The following is a 21,618-nucleotide window of genomic DNA, read 5'->3' on the forward strand; positions in this document are numbered from 1 at the left end:
GTTTCTAGCCCTCTTCGTTCTTGCAGAATCCACAGCTTCTACCTCCCGGTGGCAGCTTCTTTGCACCCTCAGCTGGCATTTCCTGGGCATCTGCCCACTCTCGACTTTGTCGCGACTCTTGGACTTGGTCCCCTTGTTCCACAGGTACTCTCGTCCGGAAATCCACTTTGGTTGCATTGCTGGTGTTGGTCTTCCTTGCAGAAACCCCCATCACGACTTCTGTGCTCTCTGGGGAATATAGGTGCACTTTACACCTACTTTTCAGGGTCTTGGGGTGGGCTATTTTTCTAACCCTCACTGTTTTCTTACAGTCCCAGCGACCCTCTACAAGCTCACATAGGTTTGGGGTACATTTGTGGTTCGCATTCCACTTCTAGAGTATATGGTTTGTGTTGCCCCTATACCTATGTGCTCCTATTGCAATCTACTGTAATTCTACATTGCTTGCATTACTTCCTTTTGCTATTACTGCATATTTTTGGTATTGTGTACATATATCTTGTGTATATTTGGCATCCTCATACTGAGGGTACTAACTGAGATACTTTTGGCATATTGTCATAAAAATAAAGTACCTTTATTTTTAGTATATCTGTGTATTGTGTTTTCTAATGATATTGTGCATATGACACCAGTGGTATAGTAGGAGCTTTGCATGTCTCCTAGTTCAGCCTAAGCTGCTCTGCCATAGCTACCTTCTATCAGCCTAAGCTGCTAGAAACACCTCTATTCTACTAATAAGGGATAACTGGACCTGGTACAGAGTGTAAGTACCCTTGGTACCCACTACAAGCCAGGCCAGCCTCCTACAGGAGTGACTTCTAGGTGTGACATATTAATTCATGGCTTCAGTGTGCTTAGAGTGACTTCTGTGTGTGACATGTTCATGGCTTCACTGTATTTAGGAGTGACTTCTATATGTGACATGTTAATTGGATCAGTGTACTTAGGAGTGACTTCTATGTGTGACACGTTCATGGGATCAGTGTACTTAGGAGTGACTTCTATGTGTGACACGTTCATGGGATCAGTGTACTTAGGAGTGACTTCTATGTGTGACACGTTCATGGGATCAGTGTACTTAGGAGTGACTTCTATGTGTGACACGTTCATGGGATCAGTGTGCTTAGGAGTGACTTCTATGTGTGACATGTTCATGGGTCAGTGTACTTAGGAGTGACTTATTTGTGTGACATGCTCATGGGATCAGTGTGCTTAGGGTGACTTCTGTGTGTGACATGTTCCTGACTTCTATGTGTGACGTGTTCATAGGATCAGTGTGCTTGGGGTCTCTTCTACTACTGAATGCGTGACACTTCCGCTTACCCTTTTGTTAAATCTTATATTTATGTACACATTGCCATGGGTGTCTGTGTATAGGAGTTATATAGTATTTTTTCTTTGATTATTAAACTGAGCAGTGTATTTTCTATGGGGGATGGGCCCTCTGTAAATACTTGGGCTAAGAAGACCGCAATGGTTGAAACGTGAAGCCGATGAAAGCTGATACTTTGCTACCATCAAAGGATTGAAAAGCTATTAAATAAACATTGGGGTTGTCTGGGGTGCCGACGTCCTGTTTCTCAGACTCTGGTGAATATGTTTAGGTGTATGAATGTTGGTTCTCTGATGGTGGTCTCCTGTTTATTTCCACCCTGTGGCCTAGCACGTGGAGCTCCGTGCAACACTGGGGGATTTGAGAGTTGGGGAAAGAGACGGTTGAGTGATTATTCCAGGTTTGACTGAGGTAGCAAGTAAATCTGCCTTACTTATTCCCGTGTCATGTCATCACTATCCGGGAAAGTGGCGACGAGGCTGGCGATATTTTGCGGTAATGAAGATCATTAATCAGTTAGTAAGGTTGCATGCGCATTACCACATGGGCTGTTGTAGTTTCCAAGTGTCCCTTTTTTTGCGGATTCTCCCTGAAAGTCCCGTTTCCAGGGCTGGATGAGTGATCATCTATTACTGACAGTCTCCGCTGCTCATCTATAGTCTGCCTTCACTCTGATTGCTTGCTGGGGTCCTGTGTGGAGCGTGTGTAGGCTGCTCTGCCATTACACCCACATCTTGTTTGGACGAGCTTTGTTCCTGTCAGGGGTGTGTAATTCCACCCGCAGCCAAACTTTCATGACTCTGCCCAGTTTATGCGACGCTGGGGACATCCTTCGTTCAGGAGTTTTGTTGTTCGAATAAGTTGATTCCTTCGTGTGAATTACAGTTTTAATGTGCGGATTCATCAAACTTATTACAACAGAGCAAATGTGTTCACATGAACTGTAGAGTGTGCCTAAATATATATATATATATATATATATGTTCTCTCTTCAGCCAGCTTGGGCTTTATTCCTGGTATTGGTTCCTTTAAAGCATAAGTCTGTAGTCAGTAATAGAAATTGCGGTAAGCACTTATAACGATGGCTGGAGTGATGAAAGCTATTTTGATGTCCACAAATGTTTTAGAAGTGTCTATCGGGACAATGGATTCAAAGTTTTGAAATGTACTTCATGGCCATTAATTGGCTAGGGTTTAGCGGAAAACTACTGTTGTACAACGGTCTGGGAGCAGAGGGCAGACATATTTTTGACAATGTAAGACCCCCAATGAAACCAGAAGGCGAAGAAGGCTGGGAGACATATATAGATGTGAAAAGGATAATGTGTGACTATTGTGATACGACAATAAGCCTCCTAATGGAAAGGCGTGGGTAGTTGCGGTTTACAAAAACTGATTGATTGATTGATTGCTTGTTGCCCAGAGAGGTTCTATGCCTCTGTCCTTGCTGCCGGGGGTGGCTGTGACCAAGTGCTGGGGTTGGCATAGGCCTTTTAAACTGTGCGGCTGCCCTGTCTGAACTGAATGGGCAACCGCAATACACAGCTGCAGTGCTGCACACAAATCACAACAGCTCCGGATGCGGGGGCGTGGTGAGCGATAAAAGAGAGTATGAAAATACAATAAATACATAAAGAGAACCAGCTGTGCATCATAATTTAACATAAAGGAATAAAGTAGAACACATTTCAAAAAGGCTTGCACATAGAGCATAACTAACAAAAACAATGTGGCTTACAATTTGTTTTTCACAAAACAAGAACCTAAAAATAACCCATTAAGAGCAAACGTCACGTTGGCCAAACCTAAATCTTCCCTTGGTTTGAACTCCAGAATCTGAGTGTAGTGAGCGGAGGAGGGGATCGTCTGATGGCACTGGAGGAGGGATGGTGGGTTTAGTTGGTTACAGAACAGCAACAAATGAGGTCTGGGGAGTCTGACAGAGATGAGAGCGACTGCACCAGAGACTGAAAGAAAAGTAAACTTTCTGTGTTGGGATGGCTTCCTTCTTAGACCAACCAGTCCGGTGTCTTGTGGGAACCCAAGAGCAGGCAGGACGCCACCTCCTGTCCCACCTGGGGCGCTCTCTGACAACCCGAGCCCCGTCGGTGTTATTGTGGTTAACATTACCCGTGCACTGGTTGACAACACAAGTTACTTTCAGGGCAGCAGTCAGTCTTACTTGAAGCGGTGAGCATATTCACCCGTGCAGCACTCAGTGCTTATCACGAAGAGTACAAAGAAATAAGTGTTCTGGCCGCAGGGTTTCCACAGCACTCCCAGTGCCAGGGTGCTCAGTGTTTCAATGCAGCTCTTCATACAGGGCGCCTCGGAGGATGGTCAGGGGCACTGGAATATGAGGGACTAATGCACTGTAATGTGGTGATGCGGACACCAGCGCTAGAATGCGTTAGTCTAACGCGTGATGCTACAAAGGGCTGCCCATTCAACAAAGAAATGAGCCATACAATAGATTGGGCAGACATTCAAGTGGAAGAAAGGCGCAGTAAATGAGAAAAAACCGTCGGATCAACATCCTGTGATTACGTGCAAATCTCTTAATCTCCTTATGCCTATAAAAAATAACATTAAAAAAAAATGAATGTGTCCTTGTGTAATGAAACTGCTGCATGTGCAAAGCTCTCCAACACCCTTGGGTCAAGTTCGCCCCATAAAAAAAATGTAAAACAAAAATCCTGAAACTTGTAAAAACACAAACTACTACTAAAAACAGTATTGGCAACCCAGTGGATTCCACCTTTGTGGCTTAATGGTTTTGCACTGAGGTCATGCTGTATGGCATACCTAATGAAAACAAGCAAAAAGGCACCGACGCTTCGGACCACTAGACCGTGGAAGGACCCAGAGAGCGCCCCCACTGCAGGGGACCTTAAAGTGAGAAACGGTGCATGGACTGGTAATGAGTGGAAACGTGAGCAGAGAGCCACAACTACTAAAAATGTTACCAAACATCTGCTCCACCTGGAAAGGACCGTAAAGTTGACTTGCCCACTAAATCTCCGGAGATTCCCACATTGCGGATGTCCTTGGCTTTGTGTTATTCGGTCTAGTTGTGTGCGTGAGACCCATTGTGGCTTTCCAGCCTTCATACTTTCTAGGCCTCTCCAACCCTGCGAGTGACCCCAGTATCTGATATTTCGGAATTCTGACATTTATTCGTAATGGTTGCAGATGGAATGAAGCACACAGGTGAATACAGTTTGCAAGTACAAAAGATAACAAGCAAATATTACTCGGGAAATTATTACTTAATTAGTGATTACACAACAGCAGAATGAATCCCTGCGCAAAAGTGTTCACAAAACCACAGGCAGTAATAATGTATTGTCATTCAGTAGCTTTTATCCAGACACTTGCCTTTCTTGAAGCTTATCTGACTGATGAGAAAATGTTGATAACTCTTAAATTTATTATGTAATTATGTAAGAGCAAATTATATTTCAACCCTTTGAAAACACAATTCAAGGAGACATCAGCATTAGTTTATCAAAACTCTAGTGATACGAAAAGGATAATTATGTGTAGAAAACTGGCCCTTGTTGCAGTTTCCCCTCACTTCTACCCTGATACTGATGCTAACTTGACTGAGAAGTGTGCTGGGACCCTGCTAACCAGGCCCCAGCACCAGTGTTCTTTCACCTAAAAATGTACCATTGTTTCCGCAATTGGCACACCCCTGGCACACAGATAAGTCCCTTGTAAAAGGTACCAGTGGTACCAAGGGCCCTGTGACCAGGGAAGGTCTCTAAGGGCTGCAGCATATGTTGTGCAAGAACCCCTCATCTAATACATGCATACTGCCACTGCAGATTGTGTGTATTGGTGGGGAGAAAAAGGTAAAGTCGACATAGCATCCCCCTCAGGGTGCCATGCACACAAAATGCTGCCTGTTGCATAGGAAAGTCAACCCTCTAGCAGGTCGTACAGCCCTATGGCAGGGTGCACTATACCATAGGTGAGGGGCATAGGGCATCCGCACTTTAAAGTTATTTATACGCAGCCCCATGCTAACCTATGAGGGAGGTAGGCCTTGCAACAGTGAAACCCGAACTTGGCAGTATTTCACTGTTAGGCCATGTAAACACATCAGTACATGTCCTACCTTTTAAATACACTGTATTTGATTTACAGGCCCTTGGCACCTCTGGTGCACTTTACTAGGGACTTACCAGTAAATCAGATATGCCAATTATGGATAAACCAATCAACAGTGTAATTTACCTTGGGAGCACTTGCACTTTAGCATTGATCAGCAGTGGTAAAGTCCGCAGAGACCATAAACAAGCAAAAACAGAGTCCAGTAAACCATAAAAACAGGAGGGCAGAAAGCAAAAAGACAGGGGAGGCACGACAAAAAGCTGCCAGGTCTAACAGAGTGTCTGTTTCCCCAAACCATACATTTCTTTATTGAGGGTGAGTGTAGGAAGTTTCCTCTATATGTGCTATTTCAAAGTAAGGAATAGCATGCACAGAGTCCAAGGGTTCCCCTTAGAGGTAAGATAGTGGCAAAAATAGATAATACTAAGGCTCTATTTTGTGGTAGTGTGGTCGAGCAGTAGGCTTATCAAAGGAGTAGTGTTAAGCATTTGTTGTACATACACACAGGCAATAAATGAGGAACACACACTCAGAAACAATTCCAGGCCAATAGGTTTTTGTTATAGAAAAATATATTTTCTTAGTTTATTTTAAGAACCACAGGTTCAAATTCTACATGTAATATCTCATTTGAAAGGTATTGCAGGTAAGTACTTTAGGAACTTTGAATAATCACACTAGCATATATACTTTTTACATAAAACACATTTAGCTGTTTTAAAAGTGGACACAGTGCAATTTTCACAGTTCCTGGGGGAGGTAAAGTAATGTTAGTTCTTGCAGGTAAGTAAACCACCTACGGGGTTCAAATTGGGGTCCAAGGTAGCCCACCGTTGGGGGTTCAGAGCAACCCCAAAGTTACCACGCCAGCAGCTCAGGGCCGGTCAGGTGCAGAGTTCAAAGTGGTGCCCAAAACGCATAGGCTTCAATGGAGAGAAGGCGGTGCCCCGGTTCCAGTCTGCCAGCAGGTAAGTACCCGCGTCTTCGGAGGGCAGACCAGGGGGGTTTTGTAGGGCACCGGGGGGGACACAAGCTCACACAAAAAGTACACCCTCAGCGGCACTGGGGCGGCCGGGTGCAGTGTGCAAACACGCGTCGGGTTTTCAATAGGTTTCAATGAGAGACCAAGGGGTCTCTTCAGCGATGCAGGCAAGGGGGGGGGCTCCTCGGGGTAGCCACTGCCTGGGCAAGGGAGAGGGCCTCCTGGGGGTCACTCCTGCACTGGAGTTTCGATCCTTCAGGTGCTGGGGGCTGCGGGTGCAGGGTCTTTTCCAGCCGTCGGGATTTTAGAGTCAGGCAGTCGCGGTCAGGGGGAGCCTCGGGATTCCCTCTGCAGGCGTCGCTGTGGGGGCTCAGGGGGGACAACTTTGGTTACTCACAGTCTTGGAGTCGCCTGGGGGTCCTCCCTGTAGCGTTGTTTCTCCACCAGTCGAGTCGGGGTCGCCGGGTGCAGTGCTGCAAGTCTCACGCTTCTTGCGGGGATTGCAGGGGTCTTTAAATCTGCTCCTCTGGATACAAAGTTGCAGTCTTTGTTGAACAGGGCCGCTGTCCTCGGGAGTTTCTAGTCTTTCTTGAAGCAGGGCAGTCCTCTGAGGATTCAGAGGGCGCTGGTCCTGGGGGAAAGCGTCGCTGGAGCAGGTTTCTTTAGAAGGCAGGAGACAGGCCGGTAGGACTGGGGCCAAAGCAGTTGGTGTCTTCTTTCTTCTTCTGCAGGGGTTTTCAGCTCAGCAGTCCTCTTCTTCTTGTAAGTTGCAGGAATCTAAATTCTTAGGTTCAGGGGAGCCCTTAAATACTAAATTTAAGGGCGTGTTTAGGTCTGGGGGGTTAGTAGCCAATGGCTACTAGCCCTGAGGGTGGGTACACCCTCTTTGTGCCTCCTCCCAAGGGGAGGGGGTCACAATCCTATCCCTATCGGGGGAATCCTCCATCTGCAAGATGGAGGATTTCTAAAAGTTAGAGTCACTTCAGCTCAGGACACCTTAGGGGCTGTCCTGACTGGCCAGTGACTCCTCCTTGTTATTCTCATTATTTCTTCCGGCCTTGCTGCCAAAAGTGGGGCCGTGGCCGGAGGGAGCGGGCAACTCCACTAGCTGGAATGCCCTGCGGTGCCGGAACAAAGGGGGGTGAGCCTTTGAGGCTCACCGCCAGGTGTTACAGCTCCTGCCTGGGGGAGGTGTTAGCATCTCCACCCAGTGCAGGCTTTGTTACTGGCCTTAGAGTGACAAAGGCACTCTCCCCATGGGGCCAGCAACGTGTCTCGAGTGTGGCAGGCTGCTAGAACCAGTCAGCCTACACAGGTAGTTGGTTAAAGTTTCAGGGGGCACCTCTAAGGTGCCCTATGGGGTGTATTGTACAATAAAATGTACACTGGCATCAGTGTGCATTTATTGTGCTGAGATGTTTGATACCAAACTTCCCAGTTTTCAGTGTAGCCATTATGGTGCTGTGGAGTTCGTGTTTGACAGACTCCCAGACCATATACTCTTATGGCTACCCTGCACTTACAATGTCTAAGGTTTTGCTTAGACACTGTAGGGGCACAGTGCTCATGCACTGGTGCCCTCACCTATGGTATAGTGCACCCTGCCTTAGGGCTGTAAGGCCTGCTAGAGGGGTGACTTATCTATACTGCATAGGCAGTGTGAGGTTGGCATGGCACCCTGAGGGGAGTGCCATGTCGACTTCCTTGTTTTGTCCTCACCAGCACACACAAGCTGGCAAGCAGTGTGTCTGTGCTGAGTGAGGGGTCCCCAGGGTGGCATAAGATATGCTGCAGCCCTTAGAGACCTTCCCTGGTATCAGGGCCCTTGGTACCGGGGGTACCAGTTACAAGGGACTTACCTGGATGCCAGGGTGTGCCAATTGTGTAAAACAAAAGTACAGGTTAGGGAAAGAACACTGGTGCTGGGGCCTGGTTAGCAGGCCTCGGCACACTTTCAATTCAAAACATAGCATCAGCAAGGGCAAAAAGTCAGGGGGTAACCATGCCAAGGAGGCATTTCCTTACAGTGAGCCATCGCCTGCTCAATACAGATCGGATACTGAACCCTAGAATGTTCCAAACTACTTCCCCAAGAAAACTAAAGTAGCCTCCCAACCACCTTTGATCTCTGGACCCATTTGCCTATGGACTATCTACTGCCACTGTTACTCGCTTTGGTTGCTAGTCCACAGTGTATGCTGCCCGCTTTTCCTCATCAGCCAAGTCGCCCCTCATGGATCTCTGGTGTTATTCTCCGTCTGCTGCTTCCCGGATATGGCGACAGGGCTCTCCTGCCCCCTTTCAGCCGGTCTAGTCAAGCCCTTTTCTCCTGTTTGTCTCTTGCCCGCCATTCTCCATCCCTCAAGCCAAGCCTCCTCCAGCGATGCAAAGTGCCATGTTTTCCCATCTGCCACCACCCGCAACCTTGATGGGAACATAATATATTTCACCTTCTTGGCTCGCGGTGCCTTTTTGACCACCTCAAAGCATTTCCTTTGACTATGCACCTGAAAAGTGAAGTTGGGATTAAGTCGGATCACTGCGTTGTCAATTAGTAAATCCCGTGCGACATAGCTGCCTGTAGTATTGCATTCCTGTCTCTAGTTCAGGATTCTGGCAATAATTGTTTGTGGTGGGGCTCCTGGCTTGGGAGGCAAAAGCCCGGCATCCCATGCACCCTCTCGACTGTGAAGGCGTTCGACAACCTCTTTGGCTGTAGCTTGTTCAGTACAAGATCCTCAACAAAGAGATCTACAATGGGGCCCTCCTGTACCCCTACTAGCCGAATGTTATTGCGTCTGGCCCTGCCCTACTGGTCCTCCAGCCGGGCCGCCATCGCCACACTTTGCTTTGGAAGGGACTGAACCTACTCCTCCAGCCTCTTCATGGTAGAGAGCAGGGCATCGATGTGTGACTCTGCAACCGCCAACTTTCCAGATATGTTCCCGAAGTCTGCTGTCAACAGATTGACCTCCAGGGTCACTGTGTCCAGTTTAGGCTCAATAGGCGAAATTGAGCCTCTAAGATCCTGGATGGCCGCCATAATGGCCTTTAGAGAGGGTTCACCACTGTTTGGGCAACTCCCGGATTCTCGCCTCTCGGGTCCCCAAGCTGTCCCCTAGAGGCCATCTTCACTGCGTACCTGTCCATCTTGTTAGCTTGGAACAATTTGGGCTGCTTGACCCTGACCCAGTGTTCCTGTCTCTACTCGCTCTGCTTGCCGGAATGTCCCAGGCCCAGTCAACTCCTCTGGCCCAGGGCTTCCTGCTGCTCACTTATAGCACCCCTGGGGGGGGCCTCGCCCCGCTCCCTTGAGGATTTAAAGGAGATGCTGGGCGGATGGGGGAAACCCCTTATTCCGGATTGTGCCGGGGTCCCCCAAGGTGCAGTTCTCCTTTCCCTTATGCCATGGCCCCTTCACCCGACAGAAGGGGGCAGGCGGGAGAGCGTCCTCTACTGCCCCCGCCCCTGGGCGGATCCTGGACTAGGGCCTCGTTCCGTCGCTCCCCTCAGCCACTTCTATCTCCGAGGGGGAGGGGAAACCTCACTTCCAATAGCCCCACACCACTCCAAGCCTGCCGACTGTTCTCCGCTCCCTCCTCCGCCTCCCCACCTCGTTTGCCTCTTCCGGTCCCTCCACCAGACTGATGTTCAGCAGCACGTTCTCCCTGAGGAACACCACTGCAGCGGCCGCTTCCTTCACCCGCTCAACCGCCCCCCCTCTATTCCGGCTGCCATTTTCCACAGGTACCGCATGCGTCAGGTTCTTTTCTTCCCAGCGCCGGGCCGATTACCTCCAGCACTACCTTGGTGTGCCCACGCCGTCCAGGATCCACCCTAGGGTCCCTTCAGGGTCTTCTTTGGTTGGTAGCATGAGGCTATGTAGCGGATTATAGGGGATTTTAAGCAGGCTCTCTCGGAGCTCGTTCAGCCTGCTGCCATCTTTGCCGCAGCTAGCCACGCCCCTAGGGCCTGATTTATATGTTGACTGTAAGCATACTACATCACAACAGATTATCCTCACCACCAATATAATGGTCCGCCCCCTGCATTTAGATGCAGAAAGACCTTTGGTATAACCATGGTGGAGACTACTCTGTCTGTGCCACGACTACACCTCTCCCACAACTTGATAGATTAGGGCTGGCAGAGGTTGACCTATATGTCCGCCCACGTAATTTAGATGGCTGAACATACAGGTCAATTTTCACTGCTCATCACTGTTAGGAAAACCGTGGAGGTATGGCGCAGTGAAAACTGACAATGCCCTACTCGCCATCTCACTGCGAAAATGAAAAGAAAAAAAAATTGATGAATAGGTTCGTAATGTTGACGGAGCCATGCGTAAAACTTTTGAAAAAGCATTGATCGGAACCGCCGTGAATGCAGTTCATGTCACTGCTTCAGAAATGTCAGCCAACGTGGCAGTTATTTATAAATTTGACAGGTGGTTACTTCGTCAGGGTGGTGGAGAAATTTACTTTCTCACCTTGACCGAGTAAACTCCGTCCTGACAAATCACTCTGTTAATTTTGTTCTTTGTGGCCTGTAAAGGGCTCAAGAGGACGAGGAAGTATGGTGAGATTTAAGGGGCATTGTTTTGATTGGCTTCATTAAGTCTGTTTGGGTCTCAATCTTAGACCTAAGAAGGGTATGTAAATTATGGCAGAACATGAATAACTTGTGAGTTGAAGGGTTGTAATGGTGGTTACAGAACATGTGTATGAGGGGCAATATTGAATTCAAACAAAAGGATTATGCTCGGCTGGTGGAGTACAAGCTGAACAACAAACCTCTTAGGGTCACAAAGTAGTTAACTGATATGGTTGATAAAATGTGGGCCAGGGGGGTGGTTGCATGTTTAGAATCATCTTTATAGCTTTCACCCCTTCTGATGTATAAAGGGAACATAGAGTTTCATGATTTAATTAATGTACCATATGGGTGGACAACACCCTCTCCTTAAGACTGATGACACATTGGCAATAGTTATTGATGCCAAGTTCTTTACAGAATTGGATTTAAGATTGTGCTTTCCAAGGAATTGCTTGTTTTCATTGCTTTAGATGTGGGTTATCAATTTTAAATGATGCTGTCTGCGACAACTCCACATGGTCTATTTAAGGCAGCACAGCACATTTTGTCTTTTCAAATGATATTTGTGAGAAAGTAGCCTCTTTCTAGCCTTGTTACCCTCACTTTTGGCCTGTTTGTGAGTATATGTCAGGGTGTTTTCAGTGTCTCACTGGGATCCTGCTAGCCAGGGCCCAGTGCTCATAGTGAAAACCCTATGTTGTCAGTATGTTTGTTATGTGTCATTGGGACCCTGCTAGCCAGGACCCCAGTGCTCATAAGTTTGTGGCCTATATGTGTTCCCTGTGTGATGCCTAACTGTCTCACTGAGGCTCTGCTAACCAGAACCTCAGTGGTTATGCTCTCTCTGCTTTCTAAATTTGTCATTAACAGGCTAGTGACTAAATTTACCAATTCACATTGGCATACTGGTACACCCATGTCATTCCCTAGTATATGGTACTGAGTACCCAGGGTATTGGGGTTCCAGGAGAGCCCTATGGGCTGCAGCATTTCTTTTGCCACCCATAGGGAGCTCTGACAATTCTTACACAGGCCTGCCAGTGCAGCCTGCATGAAATAACGTCCATGTTATTTCACAGCCATTTACCACTGCACTTAAGTAACTTATAAGTCACCTATATGTCTAACTTTCACCTGGTAAAGGTTGGGGGCAAAGTTACTTAGTGTGTGGGCACCCTGGCACTAGCGAAGGTGCCCCCACATCGTTCAGGGCAAATTCCCCGGACTTTGTGAGTGCGGGGACACCATTACACGCGTGCACTGTACATAGGTCACTACCTATGTACAGCGTCGCAATGGTAACTCCGAACATGGCCATGTAACATGTCTAAGATCATGGAATTGTCACCCCAATGCCATTCTGGCATAGGGGGGGACAATTCCATGATTCCCCGGGTCTCTAGCACAGAACCCGGGTACTGCCAAACTGCCTTTCCGTGGTCTCCACTGCAGCTGCTGCCAACCCCTCAGAGAGGTTTCTGCCCCCCCTGGGGTCCAGGCAGCCCTGGCCCAGGAAGGCAGAACCAAGGATTTCCTCTGAGAGAGGGTGTTACACCCTCTCGCTTTGGAAATAGGTGTGATGGGCTGGGGAGGAGTAGCCTCCCCCAGCCTCTGGAAATGTTTTGATGGGCACAGATGGTGCCTGTCTCTGCATAAGCTAGTCTACACCGGTTCAGGGATCCCCCAGCCCTGCTCTGGCGCGAAACTGGACAAAGGAAAGGGGAGTGACCACTCCCCTGACCTGCACCTCTCAGGGGAGGTGCCCAGAGCTCCTCCACTGTGTCCCAGACCTCTGCCATCTTGGAAACAGAGGTATTTGTGGCACACTGGACTGCTCTGAGTGGCCAGTGCCAGCAGGTGACGTCAGAGGCTCCTTCTGATAGGCTCTTACCTCTCTTGGTAGCCAATCCTCCTTCCTTGGTAGCCAAACCTCCTTTTCTGGCTATTTAGGGTCTCTACTTTGGGGAATTCTTCAGATAACGAATACAAGAGCTCACCAGAGTTCCTCTGCATCTCCCACTTCACCTCCTGCCAAAGGATCGACCGCTGACTGCTCAGGACGCCTGCAAAACTGCAACAAAGTAGCAACACAACTACTAGCAACCTTGTATCGCTTCATCCTGCCGGCTTTCCAGGTGGTGCATGCTCTGGGGGATAGCCTGCCTCCTCTCTGCACCAGGAGCTCTGAAGAAATCTCCTGTGGGTCGACGGAATCTTCCCCCTGCAACCACAGGCACCGAAAGACTGCATTACCGGTCCTCTGGGTCCCCTCTCAGCATGACGAGCGTGGTCCCTGGAACTCAGCAACTCTGTCCAAGTGACTCCCACAGTCCAGTGACTCTTCAGTCCAAGTTTGGTGGAGGTAAGTCCTTGCCTTCCCACGCTAGACTGCATTGCTGGGTACCGCGTGATTTGCAGCTGCTCTGGCTCCTGTGCACTCTTCCAGGATTTCCTTTGTGCACAGCCAAGTCTGGGTCCCCGACACTCCTTCCTGCAGTGCACAGCCATCTGAGTTGTCCTCCGGCGTCGTGGGACTCCCTTTTGTGACTTTGCGTGGACTCTGGTTCACTCTTCTTCCAAGTGCCTGTTCAGGTACTTCTGCGGGTGCTGCCAGCTTCTGTGAGGGCTCCCTACATTGCTGGGCGCCCCCTCTGTCTCCTCTTCCAAGTGGCGACATCCTGGTCCCTCCTGAGCCACAGCAGCACCCAAAAACCTCTACCGCAACCCTTGCAGGTAGCAAGGCTTGTTTGCGGTCTTTCTGCGTGGGAACAGCTCTGCAAGCTTCATCACGATGTGGGACATCCGTCCTCCAAAGGAGAAGTTCATAGTCCTCTTCTTTGTTGCAGAACTCCAAGCTTGTTCCAACAGGTGGCAGCTTCCTTGCACCCTCAGCTGGCATTTCCTGGGCTTCTGCCCACACTCTACACTGTTGCGACTATTGGACTTGGTCCCCTTGTCTTACAGGTACTCAGGTCCGGAAATCCACTGTTGTTGCATTGGTGGTGTTGGTCTTCCTGCAGAATCCCCCTGTCCCGACTTCTGTGCTCTCTGGGGGTAGTAGGTGCACTTTACAACTACCTTTCAGGGCCTAGGGGTGGGCTATTTTTCTAACCCTTACAGTCCCGTCGACCCTCTACAAGCTCACATAGGTTTGGGGTCCATTTGTGGTTCGCATTCCACTTTTGGAGTATATGGTTTGTGTTGCCCCTATACCTATGTGCTCCTATTCCAATCTATTGTAACTTTACACTGCTTGCATTACTTCTTTTTGCTATTACTGCATAATTTTGGTTTGCGTACATATATCTTGTGTATATTTCTTATCCTCATACCGAGGGTACTCACTGAGATACTTTTGGCATATTGTCATAAAAATAAAGTACCTTTATTTTTAGTATATCTTTGTATTGTGTTTTCTTTTGATATTGTGCATATGACACCAGTGGTATATTAGGAGCTTTGTATGTCTCCTAGTTCAGCCTAAGCTGCTCTGCTAAGCTACCTTTTCTATCAGCCTAAGCTGCTAGACACCCCTCTACACTAATAAGGGATACCTGGAACTGGTGCAAGGTGTAAGTACCCCTTGGTACCCACTACAAGCCAGGCCAGCCTCCTACAATATTACAGCTTTTATGAAGAGTTGGTTGGAGCACATTGAAAGGCTGCATGTGATTTGGGATTACAAGGGGAAAGAGTAAAGCTAATGTGCTGTTGATTGGTGCTGAATTGTTTGCATTTGTGTTGAAGGTTTTGGCTGCCGGGGCAGCGTTCCTGTCTCGAGACCAATGAAATGTGTTAAATAAAAGAAAGGCCGATGTGCACTTTATAGATATCATGGCATTCCAATGGAAGGCAGAGGACCTAGAGGGGGGGTGAAGGCTTTGGAAAGTTTTTGTCCCAGACATGGGCTGTTGAAGGCTCTGGGGGAATTCCACTGATTAATCTTTTCTTTCTTTTTCTTTTATAATAACAGTGTGACATCTTCAGCTGCTTGTCTCTATCCCCCTCTCCCGTACATTCTGCCTTCATATTGTCTTCTTGTTGCCTTTTATTGAATTTGTAAGTGTATTCTGTGTTTTCAACGGTTCCTTGTACATATTCTTTGGAACATTTACTGTACAATTATATCTGGGTCGTTTAAAACACTCTGAGTTTGAGTTACGTTTGAGCTATAGAAAACTGCAAAAACAAATGGTAACATTTTTGACGTCCTAGAAGGCCTGAAATATATATACTTTTGATGTTTGAGTTCTGTAGGTTATAGGTTTGAGTCTTAGCAGGACTGACTGACTTATTTCCTTCTAAGGCTGAAAAGGTGGCTTTGAATTTGGTAGGAGTAAGATATTGCCATACCTGGGTGGTAATGCTGCACATAGGCACTGAACTAGCATGTCAGTTATTTAGCGGCTTAGAGGGATCACTCTTTCGCATACTCTAGAGACGGTACATTAATGAATGACCCTTGAGTAACATTCTGTTTCTAAATTTATATTCCCTCTTCCCTCCGTGCAGCTTGTCGTTATCTTTGAGAATCGCTACAGAAACCTCATCAGGATATCAGAAGGTCACTGAGCCTGGTGTCAGGCGTGGGATCTTCGCGATGCTGCGACTCTCTCTTGGTACTCGGCATGGGCCCAGCCAGGTCTGGGCCCATCTTCTGCTGCCGACCAGGGGAGCTGGCTATGTTGACGTGAAGCCCTGGGTGTTGAGCAGGTCGTGGACCTCTGAGGCTGCTGGACCTTCGGCTCAGGCCTCTCGGCTGAGAAACAAGTCTGAGAAGGAGCGTCGTCAACGAGAAAAGCAGCAAGCTATAGACGCGCGGCTAAGCCTAGCTGAGACCAAGGTGAGCATGTCCGAGCTCCACAGCAAGCGCATGGGAAACACTTTGCTTACTTACTTGTGTGATGTTTGCACAAACTAACAGTGTCTGCAGATTCCAGTTTTACAATACCGTAGGCAATCTTAAAATATTCTCAGCAGAGGAAGAATTCCTCTGTTAATACAGCTTTAAAGGTTTGCAGTACAAAGTCCATTTAGAGATAAATTATGGGCTGAAGGTCAGAGGACATAACTTTTGAAGCGATCTGTAACTTGTCAGAAGATAAATGAAGCACTGAGAACTGATTGTTTTTTTCTGAACTATCTTCGACCTGTGACCTAGATGTGGAACCATCATGGTATTTAATGTGGCATAATCTGGAGCACAGCAGACATGTGATGACACAAGGGGATTGAGAATACCATAGGTAGACATATTAGGATCAAAATCAAATCATTAAAATTTATAGAGCGCGCTACTCACCCGTGCGGGTCTCAAGGCGCTAGGGGGAAGAGGGATTACTGCTGCTCGAAGAGCCAGGTCTTGAGGAGTCTCCGGAATACGGAGTGGTCCTGGGTGGTCCTGAGGCTGGTGGGGAGGGTGTTCCAAGTCTTGGCCGCCAGGTAGGAGAAGGACCTCCCACCCGCTGTGGAGTGGCGGATGCGAGGGACGGCGGCGATTCTCTCCATGTTCAGTCTTGCCAACTGATGTAGTGACCTTTGGCATCCTGTGTTCGAGGTAAGTAGAATCCTATACACACCTCTGCCAACTATAAGCTAGATAACGTGCCCATGTTAGAGAAGTATAGTCTGCTGTCTCTTTTAGCCAGGATAGAGCCATACCTGGTAATCCACAATGCCAGGGGTAGGTTTCTGGTTACAAGGCTAAGATTCAACCAATGTATGTGCTAAATAACCAGAAGTCTTGGTGATGAAGAGATGAACTCTTGGGGCCTTACTACTTGGAAAAGACCAACACTAATCCTGTTTTCAGTAGCTCCAATGTATGTATAGTGGCGATCACGGAATGGCAGATTAATTGCAAGAGGGCCAAGGCTCTTCTGTTAACCAAGCCAGTTATTGCAGCCTAGCGGCTCTGCATTCCATTTCCAGGTTCCAGTGTGAATTCTAACACTGAAGTGCAGATGTTACCTTCTACATGAGTCTGACACTTTTATGTAGTGTACCACAGTATAATGCATTGGGTCTCGTGTTTGCTCGTGTTAGAGCCGATTGCGTTGTAAACTCCTAACCCGACTTTTCACCTATCGGGCAAAAGTGCATTTATGCCCGTAACCCGAAAAAGTGAAATCAAGTAGGTAAAGCGCTCGACTTCTGCCAAGCGAGATCAGGCTCGTAAATTAGTTAAAAAAAAGTCCACGAGCCCGATGGAAAACAGCGAGCCTCGCATGTTTTCTGTACTTGGTCGCTGCGCTCGAGGAGGGCTAGCCACCGGAAAAGGCATGACATATGCATGCCTTCGACTAATGAAAGCAAGCCGATTTAATTAGGGAAGCCCACGAACCAATAAAAAGCACTGACGTGAAGTTGACAGGGCTCGGAGCCCTTTTCTAACTACAAAAGAGTCTCCCTGCTATACGCATGCTCAAGCGCATGCAACGCAGGCTCGACCCTAAAAAGGATCTTCTATTTTTTAAAGTCTTCAGACGCACGGTGCTGTACCGCCTTTAAGATACATCAGCTACCGAAGATGATTGCAATTACAGAGGTCATGGTTCATCCGAGCGCCCAAAAATACGCAAATGCTTATATTGTAGTTAGTTGTAATACGAATAGCCTAAATAATACAATAATAAGGAAGTGCAGCTCAGGCGTGAGTCCAGCGCCTGGATGTCTCAGTCATCCCGTTGGAGACACCCGTTTATCCAAGGTCTTGAAACAATGCGACCTGACTGCCCAGAGACAGTGGAAGGTGCGGCTGCAGAAGCGTGGCCATTGTATTCGCCAAAAATATGTAACAACAACCTCCACTTCAACTAATCATGGGTTAGAGTCCCCATGTGCACTGACAACCACCTCCTCAGGGTAGTTTCAGATTATGGCCCAGTAGTCGAGGAGCCTAAACGGTTACAGGAATTGGAATGGCGTACTGGTAAGCTGCCAGTCCTCGTGGAAATTGGCAGCAGTTTACCTTTTGTACCTATAGTTAATGTGGAATGATCGAGTTCTAGAGGTAATCCCAATAAGAAATATACTTTGATAGCTTTCCAGGACCTCTGCCAACAGCTTGGTCTAATAGACCCTTGTCAACCAGACAACCCGAAAGCAAAGGTCTATCCCTGATTCTCCGGCAGATCTCACTGCCTCTGAGGTAGACCATCTTCTGACTTTCCTTAGTCCACCCAAGGTGTCCGCGAGATCCCTGCGGGTGTGCTTCTCTGCATTTACTCCTCCTTTTCCTTTAAGACACTACCTTACGTCCTCTATAGCAACTTCTCTAAAAAAAGTTGTTGGGCTTTTTTCAAATGATTTTTTTCTGGACAGCAAAGCATTCCAAAATAAATATTAAAGTTTTAAAACTTTTACAGGAAGAAGGCGACTGGGTCCTTCCCAACCTTTGGCTTTATTTTTTCAATCTCTTTTTGCGATGTAGCTAAGGCAATGTGCAATAGATGTAGTGGTTTTTGATAAAGGCATTATTCTATCGATGCTTCTATGTTTGAATATACTGGATCTTCAGATCATTATATTAAACTTTCTGTGATAACTAAAGAGGTTAGAAGTAAGGTCTCGAACATTATGAGGCAAATGGTGTGTAGTGTGCCCAGGGTGCCAGGCCTTCTCTGTGATCACTGCTCAGGCCTGGAGTGAGCTGCCCTGGACTCTCCAGCTTCAGCCAGAGTTACTAAAGCTCTGGAAAGCTCTGGAGTCCTGTCTGTTGGTTTAAAATCAGCCTTTACCTCTGACTTATCTGTAGATTCTGTTTCTGGGTCTAAGCGCTCTCAATTACCAGTAAGTAAACCCTCTTATGTATGTTGATCTTTCCTCTTTTTCACTTAGAAATGTTCTGTGAGGAACGTAAGCAGTTAGCACTTGTTAATACAGCGGGGTTGCCAATCACTGGAACAACTTAGCAACAATGACATTAGGCATGTTCTTCTTGCAAGGGTTTAATGAAGGAGCTTGAACCCTTCCAGTCAGAATGACGCCGTCTAGTGTACCGCGTCTTACAACTCTGCCTTACAGTTAACACGTTACCCAGGAGAAGATATTGTTACCACTCTTTCTTAGTTTGCAAATTATTTTCTCCTAAGTATCAAGACCTTACTCTTCAGTTCTGGTTTCACGAATTACAGAGCGAACCCTCATTAGTGGTATAGGATGAAAATGGGAAGAACAGATCTGCATCAAATCCTTGCACGCTGAACGGTGGGATCATAAAAGTTATAGAGTGCGCTACTCACCCGTGCGGGTCTCAAGGCGCTAGGGGGAAGAGGGATTACTGCTGCTCGAAGAGCCAGGTCTTGAGGAGTCTCCGGAATACGGAGTGGTCCTGGGTGGTCCTGAGGCTGCAAGATTCCCCGGCGTGTCCTTTTTAATAAGCAGACGCTGTATTTAACTTCAGCTGAGGTAAATAAAATGTCTTCCGTAGTCGCCACCTGCCCAAGATCTATTCACAAGCGGCAGCAGTTGGAAATGTGTGTTTTGAGAATATTCGGATTAGCTGAGACTGTGAATTGAATCTTTCTTGACATGATGTATGACCACCTCCCAGAACAGTTTACTCTGTGTCAGATCAGGGCTAGTGGACCCCCCGTTGGACCTCACCGGAGTCCTACTTTCATGGAACAGCGACAGTGATGGGTAAAAGTGTCCGCGGGAGTGTTGGTGCCACTCGGGCATTAGTCACCTGGACAGGTGGGATCTGTATTGCAGGGTGTGCGCAAGATGAGGACCACGTGTAGTTGTGTACACAGCAGTGAGCGCCCTCACTTCACCCTTCCTCTGACTGTCACCTAGGGCAGCAGGCAGTTGTCTTATTCATTGGATAGATTCAGGGACTCGCTTGTGTATTGTCTACTTCTGGTATTTACGCCCAGGTAATAGCAGAGATACCTGTGGCTCTTGTAATGCTGCGGAGCCCCACGCTTCCCTGTGGGGATGGGCTCTACGCCTCCTTCTCCGCTGCCGAGTGGGTGTACTGGGTGGGAGGGAAGCCTCCTCTGTAGGGTCTGGTGGCATTCCTGCCGAGATTTCCCGCTTTATGAGGTCACAGTAGATGGAGCTGAAATGCTAAATCCAATAATAATATGTGGGAAACAAGTGTAGATATTTTGAAAATCCAGTTGACTCCACCTTAAGGTACAGATTCTCGGACTCAAAACCTGCCTCCAGCTATCCCGGAATTGGATCTCAAGTACCTGCTTAAAGCTCAACTGCACACACAGTTTCCTTCTGCTCGAAACGACCAGTGTTCTTTGGACCCAAGTGTAGTTTTCCACAATGACCCAGACGGTTTCCTCACTCAGCACGGCAGCTGACGGACAGTGTTGCTTTGTGGTGCTCTTACGGAGAAGGTTGTATGTATGAACAAACAAGAGACCAGTAATAAGACAATAACACAAACGTTCAACACAAGGCACAAAGCTGGACAACGCAAAAAAAACAACACAACCATAACCTCACAACAGTGCATATCAAAGGAAGAATACAAAAATAACACAAACGTATACAACACAACAAAAATAGAACCGATGTTTTCCATTGTCACGTTGACACACTTATTCAGAGTCAGACGTGCCAGTCAGTTAAAAAGCAGTTTAGTTATTAAGTGGCCCGACACATTGAATTTATCAATGCTTGTTGAATTATGTGTTCCTCGGTTCAGTTTTGTTTCATGACAGATCTTGTTTTTTTTTTAAATAGTTTGAAGGTTTTAAATTACTTCCCATATATTTTCTTGATGGTAGGCAGATTATCGAGTTACTTTGCTTTTATACAAAATGTTTTTATCTGACATAGCTTTAGTACGTCCTTGTGTTGTTTGCATTGCTATAGATGTCTTCCTTTCTGTGGCATTTACTTCGGGGTATGACGGCCCCTACCCCCCCCGAAGCCTCCTGTTATGATGTTCTTATTTATTAAAGTGCCACTTTTTCCCAGACATCTTGATAATCCAGGATCTCAGTTTGAAGAGTGCGCACACTCTCACATTGTTAAACCGCGCTCCCTCTGGCCTCCAGCGTGGACCACCACCGATACCACCTAAACTAGAGCCACCTTGGGCGCTAGTCTGTCTCTGGAGTCCTCATTGGATGCACAGTGGAGCAGATAAATAAACCGCTTCCTGAAGGAAAAGGATTATGGGAAACCCTTTATCTCCATAAGGTGCCGTCTTTGTTCCAAACTAACAGTCGTTTCCTGGTTTAAGTTTCTTCTCCAGCCCAACCAGGAAACACTTGAGCTGATGACACCATCAGAGGGGGCTTCCCACCACTGAAGTCTGCCGGAGCCTTGAGCCGGATCTGAACAGGGCAGGTACTGCTAGGAAAGGAGCCCGAGACAAGGATCATACTCGCTCTGCTTTTGGTTCACCCGTCGCTCCACGGGGAGGATGAAGGAATGATTTCCGCTAACGGGATAGGAAGGAGAAACCCTTCTGGCTTGTGTATATTTTTTCTCATTTCAGTCAGAGTTGCTTCTTGAAATAGTTACTGGAACAACAACATAATTACTGATTTTTGGTAGTTTTTTTTAGAAGTGGTTGCTGATTGGATGCCATAAAGGCACAGTTGTATTTATAAAG

At 47.4% G+C, this 21,618-nt stretch overlaps 1 protein-coding gene across 3 annotated transcripts in view; it reads left to right on the plus strand.

The window, feature by feature from the left end:
- Positions 1 to 21,618, plus strand: part of VARS2 (valyl-tRNA synthetase 2, mitochondrial) — a 140,570-nt gene that overhangs the window by 2,846 nt on the left and 116,106 nt on the right. For all 3 annotated transcript variants that reach the window (XM_069241939.1, XM_069241942.1, XM_069241941.1), the window contains exon 2: positions 15,546 to 15,876. In XM_069241939.1, the coding sequence (XP_069098040.1) occupies positions 15,634 to 15,876 (243 nt within the window). In that variant the 5' untranslated portion in view covers positions 15,546 to 15,633. The remainder of the gene's footprint in view (positions 1 to 15,545; positions 15,877 to 21,618) is intronic.

This window comes from Pleurodeles waltl, chromosome 6 (assembly GCF_031143425.1).
Source record: "Pleurodeles waltl isolate 20211129_DDA chromosome 6, aPleWal1.hap1.20221129, whole genome shotgun sequence".
NCBI lineage: Eukaryota > Metazoa > Chordata > Amphibia > Caudata > Salamandridae > Pleurodeles > Pleurodeles waltl.